The sequence below is a fragment of the Cygnus atratus genome, chromosome 4 (assembly GCF_013377495.2).
Source record: "Cygnus atratus isolate AKBS03 ecotype Queensland, Australia chromosome 4, CAtr_DNAZoo_HiC_assembly, whole genome shotgun sequence".
Lineage (NCBI taxonomy): Eukaryota > Metazoa > Chordata > Aves > Anseriformes > Anatidae > Cygnus > Cygnus atratus.
The window spans coordinates 31,793,772-31,812,650 of record NC_066365.1 but is presented as its reverse complement, the minus strand read 5'-3'; the positions used below and the strand labels follow the sequence as shown (position 1 = coordinate 31,812,650).

Sequence of the window (18,879 nt, the reverse complement as noted above, 5' to 3'; positions counted from 1 at the left end):
AGAGACGCTTCTATTAAAAACAAAATTACTACAACAAAAAAAACACATCCTTTTCCAAGTTATTCTTCTCCATACTGGTTTCCTGTTAAAATTCAACTGTGAGCATGAGAATTCCGTACAACACCAGAACACTTCACAGATTTCTGGAACAAAGCATTAACAGCAGGTATAAATCATAGGCTATAACCTGTATTTTCCCCATTACATCAGTTAAAATAAAAACAGCTGTAATAAAGATTAGCAACCAAATAAAAGGTGTTTAATCCAACCTATAAATATCCTCTATAAGATTTTTTTTTTTTTAAAGAATAACTGGTTTATTTTTCTCCAGGCTCTAGGACAGCAAGAAAACTAACACTATATGAGTGAGAAACTGCAGGCTAGGCAGATACACAAAGAGAAACAGATTAAAAAGGGACTGCATACGTTACTGTAGTCTACCTTTCCCTCCTTCCCCTGAAACACCACTTTTAAACTTCAAAAGAAGAGAACTTTAAAAAACTAAATATTTTTAAGTTAACTAAAAAAAAACTAGAATAATTTGAAAGTGAATGCTTGTTTTTGATCCATATTTCATGTGGTTGGTTTTTTTTTTTGCCTTCTTATTTTTCATAATTGTAAGAACATCACCATTCCCATCTTTTCCTATTTTGTCCTCAAACACAGCAGTCTGGAAAACAAAGTTCAGTATGTGTTGCAGGGCAACAGCAAAGCTAGCAAGGTGTATAAAACTTGCTATTTTGTGATGATGCTTCAGTCAATAGCTGTCAACCAAACTTCAGTTACTCATGCAGCATGGGCTGCCTTAAAATGACATTGTCAAACATTTAAATTATAAATACAGTATTTGGAGGATGTACACAAGATTTCCCATGCATCACAAAAGAGGTAAGTCTTGTAATATAAATGACACTTAGTTTTACTAGTTTTTTGTAAGCTATATTGCCAGTATCTCAAACAGAGGGCTCCAGGCACTTTCAACAAACTGTCACTTCCCTAACATAAATCCCAGATTTGAAAGAAGTCAGACTGGCATAAATTAGAAGTGGTTACTGTGAACAGTTTACTACAAGGCTGCTGTCACAGAACAATTCTCAGTATCCACCCTGCATGAAACTCACCACTGCAGCTATTGAAAATGTTAGCAGAATTGCTGACAGCTGAATGGCTCAATGACTTAACACTTTTCTCCTCTGCTAAGAGAAAGTGCTTTAGAACACCAGCACTGGCACCACGGATAAACTGTACCAAGGAGGCTTATGTATTTACTGCTTGTTACATGACTGTTTGTAAACACAATGACATACCTGACCTTTGTATTAATCATCTAAACACAATGACACATCTGACCTTTGTATTAATCATATTTCAGTATATATTTTTTAATCCTTTGTAAGATTTTGGGGAGACAGCAATAAATAAAATTAAGGCTGGAATGACTTAAGAGCTTTTCCTCAGACCTGTTTTAGAAGTTCCCTGTAATCTAATGTCATACATGCTTTGGATAACTGAAAAAAGTAACAGACAGGTGATTTGAAGAAAGTCAATTGGTCCTAATCCGCTGCTGACTAAACAACATAATTTGACAGTAGCCATTGCTATATAAAGGTCCACTCCAAAATGAAAGTAATGAAGATGTGGAGTTGCATGTCAAAGCTTTCCTAGAGAAAGGAACACTATGAAAATCCATTTCATTCAATAACACAGCCACTGAGCATTGCCAGCGTGGCTTACTAAGCAAACTACATTGGTATTTTATCATCCCAATTCTCTCTCGGTATTATTCTGTAATTTAGTATATATACTGTTCCATTACAGTATTTCAGCATATACTAAGCATATATACAGTAAACAACACTGATGTAAAATCTAAAAAACGTCACTCAAGAAGTCTCCAGTAGACGGCCTCTATGGATAAATTTACAATTAACTTCTGTAGTGAAGCAAAGGGCTTTCAAAAAACCTGGCTCACCAAAACATTTAGACTTATGCTCAGTAGATACATATAAAAAAAGTAACCACCTACACATTTATCCTTTTCATGAAGTATACATGCGCCACAAAGATAAAATTAACAGCTGTAACTGGTTTGTTGGTTTCACACCAAAAAAGACAAAAAGAAAGAAGAACAAAATTTATTACAAAACATGTTGAAAAAGCAATGACTTGCCGACTTCCTGCTCTGCTGCTGTAGGCAGAACATAATGTGACCGAAACAAAATTATAGCACAAGTATGTTGCTGTATTAAAATCGTTTTCTCTTGATAATTTCTGGTTTCCAGCTGACAGGATGAGTTTCCTCAGTCTAAAAGGGAAAAAAAAGCAAAGTCTCATAAGGATTATTTTTAACTTGAAATCAATCTGCAAGTAGAGCTTAGTTTAAAATATTAGTTACATAGGATTTATATATATTTTATATATATTATAATTACCTAATGTATTATGTAATTCATTTACCCACATGAAATTTTAATATCATTCCACTGCCTGAAGTGCATGACAGAACTTTTTCTGCCCCCCCCCCCCCCCCCCCCCCCCAAAGATAAAAATCAGGTTGCCAATGGCAGCTCAAAAAACACTGTAGTGATCAAAGCATCAGGAACAGTCAATGAGTCAATGTCTTTCAGTGGTGTACACTAGTTTTGGCAAATGCCACAATGTCTGCAGTTTGCTCAATACCAAAATGTATAAAAAACATTAGTTATTCCTCTACAAGTTGCTCCAAGTTCAATGGTTTAATAAAAAATAATTATTTACACAGAAGACATTCTGAAAAGCTATACAATAATTTACTGCCTTCCCTGTTAGTAAATGGATTCAGATTTGGAAATAACAGTTTGAAAATAAGCTATTTACTTTAAACTCTAGTCATTTGTCTTGACAACTTTTTAACCTAGATCATATACGGAAGTATTATAAAAGTTCAAAATTTAATCTTTTTGCTAATTCACGTTTTAATGATTAAAACCAAACAGTCCCCTACTGGCTTCAAAACAGAATATACACAACTATTTTAATGGTATTTATCCAAACGTTCTCACAAAGGATTTGTGCAGAGGAGTTGATGGACATAAAACTTATTTGTTCTATAGGAGTTAGTAAGAAATTAGGAGTAGGCTGCTGTCGTCTTTACATTAATGCATACATATTCTTTTGAACATATACAGACTTGTTGAATCTGTTTTATTAACATGTGCCTTATGGACATATGTAACAACTTATTTGAAATCTGCTGATTTCATGAAAATACATTAAAAAGACACTTTGACATACCGCAGTATCATCTTCTTTGTATACTTTTATGGTTTTATCAGCTTCAGCCGTTAGCAATCTGCTTTCTGACTGGTCAAATACACAAGCAAATATTCCTGATTCACTGTCCAAGGAGCCTGGCTGTACAGCTGCATGTACCCTCTGGAAATTGTATCCAGTTCTCCAGTCCCAAAGATGCATAGTACCATTATCAGCTTAAAAAAACAACACAAGAATTAGTATTTTATTTTTCTAAAAACAGTATCAAGAACATCTAGTTAATTTATCAGAATGATATCTGCTGAAATATTCATGTATTCAACAGCTCAGGCCATTGCCTTGTGTTCTAATTACTTGTCACCTGAGAAAAGAGACTGACACCTTCCTTTGCTGCTGCCTCCTTTCTGACACCTTCCTTGCTGCTGCCTCCTTTCAGGTAGCTGTACAGAGTGATGTACCAGGTCTCCCCTGAGCCTCCTTTTCTCCAGACTAAACAGTCTCAATTCCCTCAGCCACTCCTTGAGAGTCTTGTTTTCTGGTCCCTTCATCAGCTTCATTGCTCTTCTCTGCACACACCAGAGCAACTCAATATCCTTCTTGCAGCGAGGGGCCCAAAACTGACTACAATATTCAAGGTCCAACATCCTATAAGGTTTCCCATATTCTGCTGGTTTCCTTCTTAGCTAAGAAGGAAGGCTGATCTTGTTTAAGCAGGTTGATGAAGCTTCCTCAGAAGCTCATCATACTTGAGGCAAAATTTGATACACTACATCCCAAGGCATACAAGCATGATATACTACATCCCACGGCAGCAAGTTGCTTTGAAAGCAAAGAAAGGACTGACATTCTGAATATTAAGTTCTCTGTTCAGTAGCTCCATTAAAATTGAACAAAGAGGTATCAATGCTTAACATTTACAGAGGTACCAGTTTAAATTACTGTCACTATAACTACTAGTAGCCTCAGAGGATTCATAGCAATCCAAAGTCTGTATTTAGAAGGATGCTCTCAAAGGAATTTTTCAGTTAAATACAACCCCTAGATCTACTTAAGATCTACTAAAAGCTTTCATTTCTCCATAGCAAGAATTCCTGATATTTCAAGAAGGGTGCTTCCAAGGTATGATACTCTAAGGTAACATCGACTTACTTTAATTATCATGAAAATGTCACGGGGATGGGAATAATCAATATTCCAATTTTAATTTTTAAGGAAAGTCTACATAATCTTACTAAAATAAGTTGTGGAAAAATAAGTTTTTCTAAGGCCTCAACCACTACTAACATGGAAGTCCTACGGTGGCCTTCTAGAAATGTCTTCAAAGCAGAATGAAAGATGAGAGAAGTCCAGCGTTCTGTAGAGTTCTTGCTCTCACTGTGAGTGCACCAGTTGTCAAATAGAGCTTTGTCAGAATTTTAAAATCAAGGGTCCCCTTTACTAGTAACTGAAAACACAACCATGGTAGGCTGGCCATATAATTAGCTATCCTCATATTTGTTTAAAGCATTTCCATGTTACTCCACATCATTAGCCTACAAGGAACACTGTATCAAATGGAACCAAACTCAGTTTGGAACAATGAAATGTATCTGAGATGTTCTAAAAATTATTACATTTTTATTATTACAAAACCAGAAATCTTTTTAAGTATCTGCTTCTGCAAACTCATGGAACTTGTCTTAAACTGAACTTTCTATCACGTGTCACATTGTGAATTGAGTCCAATCCTCATTTACAACTACCCAAAAGACTAGATAAGCAAAATCAAGAGGAGAAAACTCAGGTCCTGCTAGTAATTTGGTGCAATACAGTTTAGCCTTGACTTAATTTCCCACGATAGCTAGAGCTTTAACAGGACAAACTCCTAAGTTATAGTTCTAGGACCTCAGATATTTGGGTTTAACTTCCTGCTTCAACTGTTTTCCTGCATTATTGTAGACTTTCTCTAGAGCTTCACTCTAAAGCCACAGAATTACAGCTTTTCTCACACTAATTAATTCTATGTTTATAATAGTATCTACAATAAACAAACAAAAAACCCCAACAGAAATGACCAGTTCCTACTGTTTAGACAGTGCTTTAATGAAAAGATCTGAATTCAGTTGGGATGTCTATAAGCTACTTTTATAAGCTTGTCCCTAAAAAAAGTCTACATGTGTACTTTGTCTTGCACAAACATAAAACTTCAAGAACCGTCAAAGATTATGCTTTTAATAACACATACTTCCAAAGTATTTTTGTTGCAATACTTGGGTAATTGACATAAAATAATGCTACATGCAATATGAGATAATGAATGTTCTTACATGAAACTATTCATGATCAGATATAGGAAGCATTCAGAATTCTCCTCCATTTGACTCAAAGAGCCAAATAAAATTTGGAGATAAGCTACTAATCTTGGCAACAGCCAGCTGAGAAGGGGAAATCTCTTCCCTACTAGAGTCTTAAAATTCCTTTCAAATATATTTTTGGGCTTGCAGCTCAGTAACAAAGAAAATGCGGGTGACCCTACTTGCAGCAAAACAAAGCTGTAGGCTATAGCAGGCTTCTTATCCCAGAAAAATGAGAGTTCAGTGAAAATCTTTGTCTAAGGACCTTCAGCTATATATTCATAGCATGGAGTAGAGGGGAAGGAATATGAACATGCATTTCTCATTTTACCTCCTGACACCAAAACTCCATCTGAATTTACAGCCAGTGTGTTGATAATGGCGTTGTGACCAGAGAGGTTCTGAATGAAGTTTCCATCTGGGAATTTCCATTGCTTAATATTATCTGGAGAACCAGATGCAAAAGTGTAACTGAAAGAAAATATACACAGTATATTAAAGCTAAAATATCTGTGAGGATAAATAACACTCTGTTCAAACTACAGCTGAATGTTAGTTGCAAGATTACTTAACACTGCTTTTCTGACACTTGTACTTTGCATAAAATTAAGCAGTTTTATGAAGTTATGAATGAAAGCATGAATTATCTCTGTCTATGGTTTTCCGTTATTTTCATAGATTACCTAAGCTTTACAAATCACAAGGCTCTCCAATACCATACAGGATGTTAATATGCAAACAAACATTAAAAATGCACATTAAGTTTTGGACAGTGTAAAACAATATTCTCATCTGTTGCTATTCTGACAAATTTTCAGGTATAATGGCATCATCAGAAGTATATGGGGGGAAAAGTAGTGTTGGCTAGTCTTCCAAAGCTATATAACCACAGATAATGCACTGCAAAAAAAGTGAGTTTTATGTGAATTTCTTTTCTCCATTGTTTTAATGGGCATTAACAGACAACTTTTGATGCATCAACACATTGTATCTTAATTCAGAGCATTTCCAATAACACCTGCTTCAAAGATTAAAACATCCACAAGAAGTTTCTTTTTAAGGCCAGTTAGATTGAAATCTCTTATGCAGTGAAGCATATATTCCAAAAAAAATCCTTTTGCATTAATCACTACTTCCTTTATTCACACATGCACAATTTTATTAAATGCATTACTTTCTGCTAATAATCATTCAGTTACGTATTTATTATTAGCCTTATAAAGCCCAGTGCTGCTGATTTTTCAAGTATCGTGTCAAAGAACATGCATAAGAAATACTGTGGGAGTATATGAAATATATTCTGGGGATTGTTGATGTACACCAGTATCAGTACCTGGGAAGCACAGTGTAATAAAAGCATCTGAGAACTAAGAGGCTACCAATATATACATTTTTAAAGCATTCTATGTTTATAAGTTTTTGTATTTTTCTAAACACGTTATTATGCCCTACTATTCCAAATCATCATCCACATTAGCTTTCTCTCACGTTCCTATGTTACGAATTATGAAAGACTAAAAGAATGAGGAAAACTTACTGTCTTGGATGTAGTATTACTGCTCTTACAGATTTCTTGTGATTTGTTAAAGTAACACGAGTTTTTCCTGCCACTAAATCCCAGAGTCGTATGGTAGTATCATGACTGCCTGCAATGAAAAGAAAATAGTAAAAAACATTTATTCTTATAACTGGTACGATTTTTTGATAAGTCAGCCAAAACTTTACATGTGAAAAAAAATACTGGTATCTTTGTTAGGAAAATAAAGACACTAATGCCATTTCAGAAGAGAAAGATGATGGGTTGTAATAGTCTTTTTATGCAGTCTGAAATTCAAGGAGAACTAAGTAGTTACATAAAGCTGTATTTTGGACATAATGGGAAAGATGCACTTTGTTTAATCATGGTACTAGACACTTAACTGCATTGTAGAGAACTGTGGACTATTACAGAATATTCGAAGTCTCAACACAAATTACAAAAAAATTTAAACATCATAAACACATGAAAGCAGAAAATCTTTTAAACAATCCACAGCCATATTTCCCTAAATATATCATCAATTGTATGAAATAACCATTGCATGGCCCATTTTCAATAGAAAGCTAACAAAAAAGTGAATTAAGTTAAAGATAAGAGTATGAACCTCACATCATTAGGTTTATTATCAGGTTTATTGCACAAGCCTAATAATAATAAAGTATTATTAAAATAATAAATATTATTTACATAAACCTAAATAATAATAAAGGTTTATTACATAAACCTAATCATGAATGTATTTGTTAATCATGTTACATGTGAAACCATGCCCATTATACCTGTAATAATTTGTGGTTCTGCAGCTTGGCACTTCACTGTTGCTACCGCATTTGTGTGTCCTGATAACGTGTGCACGCTGGCTTTTGTCCTCACATCCCAAATCTATGAATCCACAGTAAATAAATTATAGAGGTCAAGAACAGAAGCATATTTAATGTATTTTAGGCATTGTCATGATTATATGAGTTCATTGTCATAGGTTTACAGATTAAACTACAATGTTTAAGTTGTTTACTTCACCCAACAGTTCATCACGACTGCTCCAGCTCTCAAATTTCAAGGGGAACAGGAAACCTGCCTTTAAATTTCTAGACATCTAGATAGCTTAAAGTAATTTACCATAAAAACAGAACATTTTCTAAATACAGTAAAATGAGTGATCCTGTATTTACTTAGGTAGTCTACTTACTAAATTAAAAAAATAAAACATTCCCCTGAAATGATACTTTTATGTTTGTTTTTGGGGTATAACCAAAGGCTTTATTTTTTTCTACACAGGAAGACAAAGTTAACAGAAACCTTCATTGCATTTTCATCTTAATACACGTTCTTAACATTTGCTAACTACTCACTTTTATACATTGAATATATTAAAAAATATCAATGTTATACTTACTCGTGCTGTTGAATCTCTGCTACATGTTACCAGTACATCTATTGTTGGGTGCAAGTCTAAACCATAGACAGCACTTAGGTGACCATGGTAGTGTCTGATAACCTAGATGAAAAGACGACACAAACTTTAACATCTTCAAAAGAAGATTTCAAGTGCTTTGATTTTTATGTTTCCCAGTACCAACTAATTCCGATCAAAGAAACTCACCAACAAAGAAGCTTACCTTATTGTATTCAAGATCCCAGCATTTCACCTGTTTGTCTTCTCCACAAGAAAAGAGGTATGGACTTCTTGCACTTACTATCACTCCTCGTACAGTACTGATGTGTCCCGTCAAAGACAATTTCAATTTGCCACTAGCAAGGTCCCAAATCTGCAACAAAACAGGTATTTTGAGGTAGACAAAAAAACCCACACTGTGGTAATGTGAGAAAACAACCCAGGTAAAAAGCAGTAGGATTAAAGTTAAAAATTACAGCATAAACATTTACTCCTCAACTACTACCATAAAACAAATGAAATACCAAGTAGTAGTAATACTCCATAAATCTTGTTCCATTAGTGACTAGGTAATAAGAAAAAATAAGTTCTGTAGCTCTGTACACAGCATTATGTGCACAGTAACCAAGAAATTGTTTCCAGGAGCTAAATTCATTTTAAAATGTGAAGGGGGTGGAACAGAAAAGTTTTATTTGTTAGTAATTTCTTCCAACCTCTTACCTTTATAGTTCTGTCAGCAGAGCCAGTAACAAACCACTGATTTCCTGGTTCTACTGCAATACATCTCACCCAGCCCAAGTGACCACTGATAACCTTAAAAAAAAGAGAAACATTTTTTTCCTAACTCAAGAAAAATACACATATATTAGTCAATAAAACTTTCATTCTCAAACACTACAATTTGTTAGTATTTGCTGGGAAACACATGCTCCTCAAAACAATCAAATCTGAAATTAGATCTGAAAAGAGTTTAATTTTTATTTCTACTTTAGTAGAAATTTACATGTCATACACCACACCTAGGAAACGTGCAACAGGGAAAGACCCTGCTCCTACAAGCAATTTTTTTCAAATCTTTTGAGTCCAGAACATTGTGGTTCAACACTTGAGGCTTCACAGAAAAATACTATATTTAAGTGCAACTTCCTTATATCACTGTATAGGGCTTGTGTAATAACTAGCTCAAGAACTATTACATAAAATCTTGGCTATTAAATTATATTGGCAAATAACAGTTACCACTTAAAACAAGCCACCACCTCCTTTTCCCCAAATAAGGGGTGATACAAGTATATCAGAAACTTTCTGGTAACAAAATACTAGAGACAAAACTCAAGAAATGCTCTACTGATACATGGCTTGCTTACAGCAACCTTTCTGTTTCACTGACTTCTCTCAAGTCAAACAACTAAAATCAAATTCCACATTTGGCTTCACTGGATGTGGTAGTTCATGAACTATCATACAGCTAATTTCAAAAGACCTACAATGCAATAGAAGTTCTTAAGCAGAAATTCTTTGGAAAGCTAATGTGTATTCTTCAGACCAGATGAGACCTCAGCCACATACATTTGAAATATCTGCCTAGATTTCTTCATAGTCTAGAAAAAACACAAGCATTTCCAAGACACAAATGTAAGAAATAATTTACATGACCTACTTTAAGTCCCCATCTTCCTTCCACAAATGACTTCAAATTAAGCTTAGGAAGACCAGCTGAAACAGTTCTTAAGCAGATGAGATGAAACCCACATTCGGTGTTCTATCTATGCTTCTACTTCCAAGTTACTTGAACAAGCTTTTGTCCCACTAAGCAAAGATTCTGATAGCAAACTTCCGCTAACAAAGAGGTGACGTAGAACGAGCACAGTGACTTGAACTGTACTTGCTGTACTTTTCTTCTTTACAACTGTACTTCCTCTTTGAAAAAAAGTGCTCGCAATATAGTAGGCATTTGTCATTTGTTTGCCTTGTATCTCTTCTAGGTTTATTTTGATGACGTTTGCAATAAATGGTATTTGCCTTAATTTCTATACAGAGCGTGTTCTAATACTGCTGCATTCAGAATCAATATATATCTATCAGTTTTCCAAAAAGATACTTTTTAGAATTAGCCTTACACCTAATTAGTAAAACAGCATTTAGTACTCTTCTGAAGATTGAACTGTCTATATAGGGTGCTATATCAAGATGAACAGTACAAAAACAATGCAATCCTGATACCAGAGCAGGAGATTTTCTCATCTCAACCAGCCTGATATGCCTAAAATAATATTCACCCTTTCTCAGACAAAATATAAAATTGCTTAAGTTTTATAGGAAGAATTAGCCCCTTAGAAAGGTGTGCATGTTCAAACAAATGTACCTGAAAAGTTAAGATCTGAACCAATACATATGCTTAGAGGTTCTCTCTGCATCTCAGCTACCCTGCCACGTTCATCACCAAAATGTTTAACGATTTGAGATTTTGGGGGAACAACTATTATTACTCGCCAGGAAAATTAATTAAATTAATTCATAATCAAGACTAAGTCTAACAACTGAAACTATAAAGATAACATGCAATTAAAGTGCTCAGCTTTTTCCTCCCCTTTTCATAGGAATTAAAAGGAGTCTGGCGCCTGGACATTGACATTAAGTGTTTTTGGAAATTACTCTCTCATTACATTAACATTGCTAGACCAGCTACAGTCATTTCTTTAACATGTCATTAGTTTCATTTTTTGCATATTGCCTTTGAGTTCCTGTACCAAAGAATTTGATGAGAGAAAAAACAAACAAAACAAACAAAACCCCACAATCTCTAAGAAATGTGTGATACTACAGGTAAACTTACATAAACAAAAAAGGTAAAAAGAATAATCACTAAGTAATTTACTAAATAGAACGAACAATGTTTGTAATCACATTTTTTGTTAAGGATAAGTGTGTATACAATTTAGGTGCGATCACTTTTCTTTTGATTCTATTTTATGAATGAGAACGGAATTAAGATCTGTGTGTTGGGATCTTAGAACATTGTTGTGGTTTAGCCCGGCTGGCAGCCAAACACCACACAGCCGTTCGCTCACCCTCCCCCCTCCCTCTCCGGGATGGGGGAGAGAAACGGGAAAGTGAAGCCTGTGAGTTGAGATAAGGACAGTTTATTAAGACAGGGAAAATAATAACAATAATAATAATAATAATAATAATAATAGTAATAATGTGTACAAAATAAGTGATGCACAATGCAATTGCTCACCACCCGTTGACCGATGCCCAGCCTATCCCCGAGCAGCCGGCCCCCCCACCCCGGCTAGCCACCCCTATATATTGTTCAGCATGACGTCAGATGGTATGGAATACCCCTTTGGCCAGTTTGGGTCAGCTGTCCTGGGTCTGTCCCCTCCCAGCTCCTGCGGCATCCCTAGCCTGCTCGCTAGCAGGACAGAGCGAGAAGCTGAAAAGTCCTTGGCTTGGTGTAAGCACTGCTCTACAACAATTAAAACATCAGCATGTTATCAGCGCTCTTCTCATCCTAATCCAAAACATAGCACCCTGCCAGCTACTAGGAGGAAAATTAACTCTGTCCTACCTGAAACCAGGACAAACATAAACCATTAGTTTATCTGAGTTCATGTCATAAGTTTGTAACTTACTCTGTACAGCTTCCAAGGTGGATGCCACTGAGGTTTGGGCATGGTTGGAGCCTTCTTTGCCACTAACGCAGAATTTTTGTTTCCACCAGCTTCCATCATAGCCTGTAAATTAAAAAGAAGGTTACTCTAATGCTTTAAAACTAATCGCTTCCCATAAAACCTAAAGCTTCCTTGCTCTGACATCTCAATACCCATCAAATTTAGTCAGTAAGGACATCTCCACACAACACATGAATGCAGAACCAATCTGACGAACACTACCTAATTTTCACATTAGACATGCAACAAACTCACCACTGACATCCCAGGAGGCTGCGAACGTTCAGATATTCCAGCATGCCTGTAAATCTCACCCACACCAGCAGCTGTCCGATTCGCATCCAGCCTAGGGTGAATGAAAACAGTTGACTGATTGGAATCAGCTTAGTCTTTCATGAAGTAAGTGGTAAGGTATCTCTGGGCTGTGTTCAGCTGAGTCTCCAAGGATGGAGATTCCACTGCAGGTTGCCCAGAGAGGTTCCAGTCTCTGAACACCTCAAGGTAAACTTTTTTTAACCCATAAGCAAAGGCCCTCTTTTACTCTAATCAGAATTCCCCATGTTCCCACTCCTGTCCACATGCCTCTTATGACACCCAAGAAAAAACAGTGAAAACAGTGTGTAAACCAAGATCATACCTGGCATTGCTGAAAGGCTCTAAATATTTCATAAAGCTGAATATTCATAACACTCAAAATAGCACTTATCCCAATTTCTTTGTTTTGTCCTCAAATTCCCCCAGATTGCAGAAGCATTAACAAAGTAACACAGTAGTACCTGGTCTGAGAAGCGGGAAGTGCTACGGCTAAGGACTGAGCTGCAGACTCGCTAGGCATCCTCTGGATCTTAGTGTCTGCTGTCAGAGCCACGCCTTAAAAAAACAACATAGCAAAAGCAAAGACAACTATTACAAAGAAAATTTAGTTAAGTGCATTATATAAACACGTTTACACACAGACCTATCCACAAGGACTTACGTCTCTGTAATACTAAATAACGTCATATAAGCCAGAGAATTTTCTGTGGAGTCAAATCCACAGAAGTTTTTATTTTGATCCAAATCCATTCCACTGTGATTCTACTGCTTACAGAGGTACACAAATTCTAGAGTTGCAAACAGTACGATTGTCATCGCAAACAAAAGAAGCCTAACTAGCAGCAGTGTCCATCTTTTTATCCAGCCTCAACCACTGTGGAACTCCAACCACCACAGAAAGAAACAATATTTTGAGAATTATTTGCTGATTTGTTCCTTCAAAACAGTTTATTATGTGGTCCCTGTGTGTTGACAGGTATCATAGGGTGGTGCAGGAGCTACAAAAGGTTTAGTCCTAATTAAGTGAAAATTTCAGACCAGAACTTTTAATTTATCATCCTAAGAACAGCAGATCACTTTAGAAAACAAGCAACAACAACAAAATAAATAACACAAACCAAAACAAACAAAAGCAAATTTCCCAACAAACAAACCCTCTTTTAAAGGTGTAACTTTGGTGCAGACTGGTGAATTTATTCCACTCCCATTTCTCTATTTTTTTTTCCCCTAACCAAAGTTCTGGCAATTGACGACAAAGACAAAATTTGGGTGAGATGCCCATGTTAAAACAAGAAAGAAAAGCACCAACAAAAGGAAATCTAATGCTTAAGCCCAACGTATCTGATTTTGTTAACCCACAGCTACAGGCAAATAAGCACTTCTGAACTCTCTTATTTGTTAACTTACAAATCAAGCCACAACACATTTCCCACTACTATTGTACTAAACTTAAGCATTAACAGTAAAAGATGAACAGAAATCTAAACTGCCACAAAGAGGCTGATCAATGACAGCAACAATTAGCGATTGTCGATGCAACAACACAGGAACGACCTTTCCAAGCATACATGAAACCAACTGACACTACAGCTATTAGACACTACTGCGCCTTTCTCAAAGCAAGGCTGGTGATACCTACGCCCTCCTGGTCTGTGGAAGAAAAGCAGGATGCATCTCCCCTTGTCATTCTGCTGCCTTCTAGCTGCAGTCCCCCTCCTCGTTCACAATAAATCTCTAAGAGCAGCTCTGTCACAACAGTGGAGGCACTAGCAATCCACAGGTCTTGGCTAGTTCTCCAAGAGAAAGTGAACCACAAAATCAGGGAGAGAATTCCTAGAACATTTTTTGACGATGCTACCACAGGAGAACTCTCATGGAAACGAATGACATCCTCAGAGCAAGATCACATCCAATGAGGCTTCGCAAGAAGACACCGCATCTTTATCAAATCTTACTACCTCCTAACCCAGAACGTTTATCAGCCACAAAACTCTGCATCAATACTACGAAAGACTCAAATGTTATTTCCCACTACTGTCAGCTACGGACTCACTGCAACAGGAAGCCTGCTAGGATGTGGGATGCCTGGTAGGCAAAAATAAAAGTTGTCAAAACTCAAAGAATTTTACTTACCAGGCCCAGATGGGTATGGATGTGTACCCGTTATCATATATTCAAGTTCTTGTCCTAAAAAGCAACAGGATTTCATATTAATAACTGTATTTTCTACTACTTCACAAAATAATGCTTTCAAGCAGGAAATTGAGGAAAACAGAGCAAAAGAAACCTGCAATCACTTAATCATTTCTAGTGAACTACACAGAAATTTAATTCTTATTTTCATCGATTTGTTTTGATTATCTGTTTTCTAAAATTCAATAGTAAAATAACCTCTTAAAAATAGTAATGACTTCCTTTTTTCAATCCAGAGGGACACTCTCCCAAAAGAAAAATCCTTCACATTGTCAAAGATGCCTTTCAAAGTAGATAAAATATCATGAAAAAGGATTCACGTACACAAACAACATGAGTGTCTGACATGCAAGCCACTCACAAAAACTCATTGTGTGTGATATCTGAAAAGAAATACACAAGCAAAATTTCTTTTTTCTTAAAATATTTTCAGTCCTCAACATTTCTCATTCTCAGAATACTTTCAAATAGATTATTTCAGAAAAAAATCAACTAAAATGAGAAGGCATTTGGCATTCTTCAGAAGAGAAATTTCTATATGGATCTCCCCAATGCACACACTTTCTATATGTAACCGAACCAAACATAAGCTGAAAAAACCTACACAATCAAAATAAATATTTCTGTTTTAATAGCTGCCCAGCTAAAAGAAGTCTGAAAAAAAAATCTATGGAACAAACAAAACAACCAAGTAGCATGTCCTTGACAATCATCGATTTGTAAAATGTGAAGCACTTCCCTGACTTTTTTCTTCCTAATACCCAAGTACAGCATACACTAACACTACCTTAAAAAACACTCATTTTACCAACAAGTTAAATTACACAGCATCATACCATTCCCTTGTTATAAGAAACCTTCTCCTTGTCCTGAATCACTTACCTCCGGTGGACCCTAGCAAGAAAAATACCAAAGAATGAAAAAACAGATATTTTAATTTCCTTCTGAGTCTTTGATGGGTTAACAACAGAGTCTTCAGAATGAAGATCACTGAGACTATTACAAAACAGAGAAAAACCACACCGTGATGAGCAAACTGACCTTGATTTCCAGAATACTGTTTATGTCCATAAGGATCCCCAGTGGCTGGGCCTCCTTTCTCCCTCATGTTTTCTTTAAGAGTAGGCATGTGCAACACCGAGCCATACTCTGTGCGCAGTTTGACTGCCATCTTTACTTTGTGGCTGTTGGAAGAACAAAACACAATCCTGATTAAACCCTGACTTAACTGTCAGTAAGTTCTGAAATATTTCAGAAAATGTTTTATACAGCTTACTTTACAATCCTCATTTTTTTTCTTCCTTCCCTCTGCACTAGATTGTTAATTGTGTAGAAGGAAACATCTGAACTTGCCCCTGGGATGGAGCTGTCACCAACAATACAAAACTTTGAGGCACACTCATAATTTACTGACCGCAGCACTTACCTTTCATCGTCTAATGGTATAGGTTTGGCATTATCAGCTACAAACATGTCATGGGTCCTCTTCAAAGACCTGAACACAAGTGTGTGCACAGAATGCTTTTGGACTTCCTAAAATAAAGCAAAGCGTATTTAAATAAATTCAGCCAAGATTAAGTGAAAAATTGAAAACCAAAACATAAATTGAATCGAGTAGCAATTTTGGACTTCGGTAGCATTAGACAGATAATATAACAACCCTGTTTAGTTCACAGAAAACACCGCTCCCCTTAGAAACTGTTATATACTGTCTTATACTTGTTACCTGTTTTAACTCAGTGTTTACTCGAAACAACATTCGCTTTCTTGGAACTACAAGCCAAAAACTTAGATCAAACTTTCAGCACTAGCATCTATATGACGAATGCATAAATGTGCAAATGTTTTTCTTCATGTTTTCTGGTTGTTTTTATATGTAAACAGTACAGCAACTGAATCTGAAAAGACTCCTTTAAATATTATTTCACGAGCTCCAGGAAAATGAACAAGTGCAATCATCAGTCTCTGAGCACAGCGTGACTTTGTTACATCTTTGCTACTAAAAGCACATCAAACTTAAAATCCCATTCAGGAACAAATACGCAGAATTCAAAACCTATTACCTTACATAGAATATTAATTTATCATCAGCATAACTCAGTTTTTAATTCATGTCTTCCTCCCAGGGTACAAAAAGAAGTAATTAGAAGTATGAGCCTGCTTGCTTTGGTATGCAAAAGTGAAGCACCCTGTACTTGTTCTGTATGCCACCAATAACAGCAACAAACTGGAAGCTACGTTAATAACTTTTGGATATCACTCTACTGCCCCGCCTCCATGACCTGTTACACAGAGGTTTCCCCCCTTAAGCTCTTCTAGGTTCTGTCTTCTTGCCCTGAATACTGTCTGTCCACCTGCCATGGTATTACTCCCCTAACTCTGCAGCACCTACGAGGAGATTTTTGCACAGGCTCAGTGAGCTCCTGCGAACTGCAGGTATTAATTGAAGAACAGAGCATTTGGAATCGGGCTGGGAATCCCATACAGCTGAAGGAACAGGAACTGCAGCAGCGAGCCACTACTCATCCCAACACGAATCACAGAATCACTGGGGTTGGAAAAGCCCTCCAGGACCACCCGGCCCAACCGTCCCCCTACCACCACCGTCACCCACTAAGCCACGTCCCCAAGCACCACGTCCAGCCTTTCCTCGAACACCCCCAGGGACGGTGACCCCACCACCTCCCCGGGCAACCCGTCCCAACGCCTGACTGCTCCTTCTGACAGGACGCGTCCCCCCGTTCCCCGCCGAGCCCCCCGCACGCAGCGCACCTCCACCATGGCGCCTCTCCCTCTCGCCCCCCGTCGCCACCGCCACCGCTGCCGCTCGCAATGGAGGCACTTCCGGCGTTTCCCCGCACCGCCCTGGAAGTGACGTCTTCAATGCGCGCGGGAAGAAGGGCGGCGGAGTTAAGCATGGGGCGCGGCCAATCATGGGGCGCGGCCGCAGCGCAGTGGGCTCAGCTACGCTGCGCGGCCGGCGGCGGCGTGGAGGTTGCGGGTTCGAGTCCCGGCCGCGCCCCCAGGCTGCAGTTACGGGGCCCGACGCGCGGGTGCGGTGTTTCCCTGCTGAGAGCCGGCAGCGGCCGGGTTGGGGTGGGGGAGCAGCGGCCTGCGTGGAAGTTTTAGTGTTTCAGATCGTATCCCGATGCCTTGTCAAGTTTCCCACTTGCCTGCGTAAGCCAAATAAGCAACCACACACACGGAACTGCACACAAACCTGCCCCTTTTATGTGCCATGGGATGGCAAGGTGGGATTACTGCCTCACACAACTTGCCTGCTTCACACAGCGACCGTCTCCTCTCTTTCATGGTGCTGATGGATCATTTCTGGTGGCAATAGCTTGACATGTGCTGCCGGTGGCTTCCACTGCCTGGTCTGGGCCGGGGTGATGCCCCTTGCATCCATTATGGATGCTGGGGATGAGGGTGGGCCGCAGACGTCCCGCAGCTGCCACAGCAGTTCCCCGAGATGGAGGATACACAAGGTGTAAAAGGAGATCTGGAAGGAAGGGATTTCAAACAATAAAACAAAAATTTACACAAAAAGTAGTGCGTGTCTGCTTGACTACTGAATCTGACATGTGGAAATGGTTTAAGGGCTAATCTCTGCCAATGGATAAAGTACAGTGATGTACCATGATACGCACCTTGCAATGCTTTAGAAAACCAGAGGTCAAATTAATCTGTTATGTTTGCATTTTTTTCTAGCAGATTTATTCTAAGTTGAAATATAGTCCAAGATCTTCAATAAATTATGTCAGCAATATTCATGAGAATATTCACTTTATTCATTTTTTTGAATCAACTTTTTTTAAAAAAAAATATTTAAAAAATTTTTTTTAATCAATTGATACATCTACTACTTGATGTGTTCTTGCATGTTAGCTATAGCTCTAATTCCAGGAATAACAAACTGTCATTTGTTTATTTATTTATTTTTACAAATGACCACTATGGCAGAGATGACTGGTAAATTGAATATGCTTTCAGTGCTGTTTTTAAGACCAAAGTGAACAGCCCCCCTCATTAATGTTTAAGAACTTGCTTGCTCCCAGAATATGAAGGTAACGTTAATTCTCATTTACCAGAAACCTTTGAAATATTTTTTACTGGTAAAAGGAACAAAAGAGGACACCTGAGATGAACATTTAATTCCACAGTATTCTTGTC

The 18,879-nt window shown here is 37.5% G+C and overlaps 1 protein-coding gene across 1 annotated transcript; it reads right to left on the bottom strand.

The window, feature by feature from the left end:
* Window positions 1-599: 599 nt before the first annotated feature.
* PLRG1 (pleiotropic regulator 1) lies at window positions 600-17,596 on the bottom strand. The gene is made up of 15 exons (XM_035548892.2): window positions 17,479-17,596; window positions 16,133-16,239; window positions 15,748-15,890; window positions 14,647-14,700; window positions 12,975-13,068; window positions 12,454-12,544; window positions 12,160-12,261; window positions 9,242-9,334; window positions 8,745-8,894; window positions 8,522-8,623; window positions 7,905-8,007; window positions 7,123-7,231; window positions 5,917-6,056; window positions 3,274-3,467; window positions 600-2,305 (listed from the first exon to the last, which is right to left on the bottom strand). Exons 1-15 carry the CDS (start codon window positions 17,485-17,487, stop codon window positions 2,246-2,248), a joined length of 1,551 nt encoding a protein of 516 aa, XP_035404785.1. The 5' UTR covers window positions 17,488-17,596; the 3' UTR covers window positions 600-2,245.
* Between the last annotated feature and the right edge of the window lie 1,283 nt (window positions 17,597-18,879).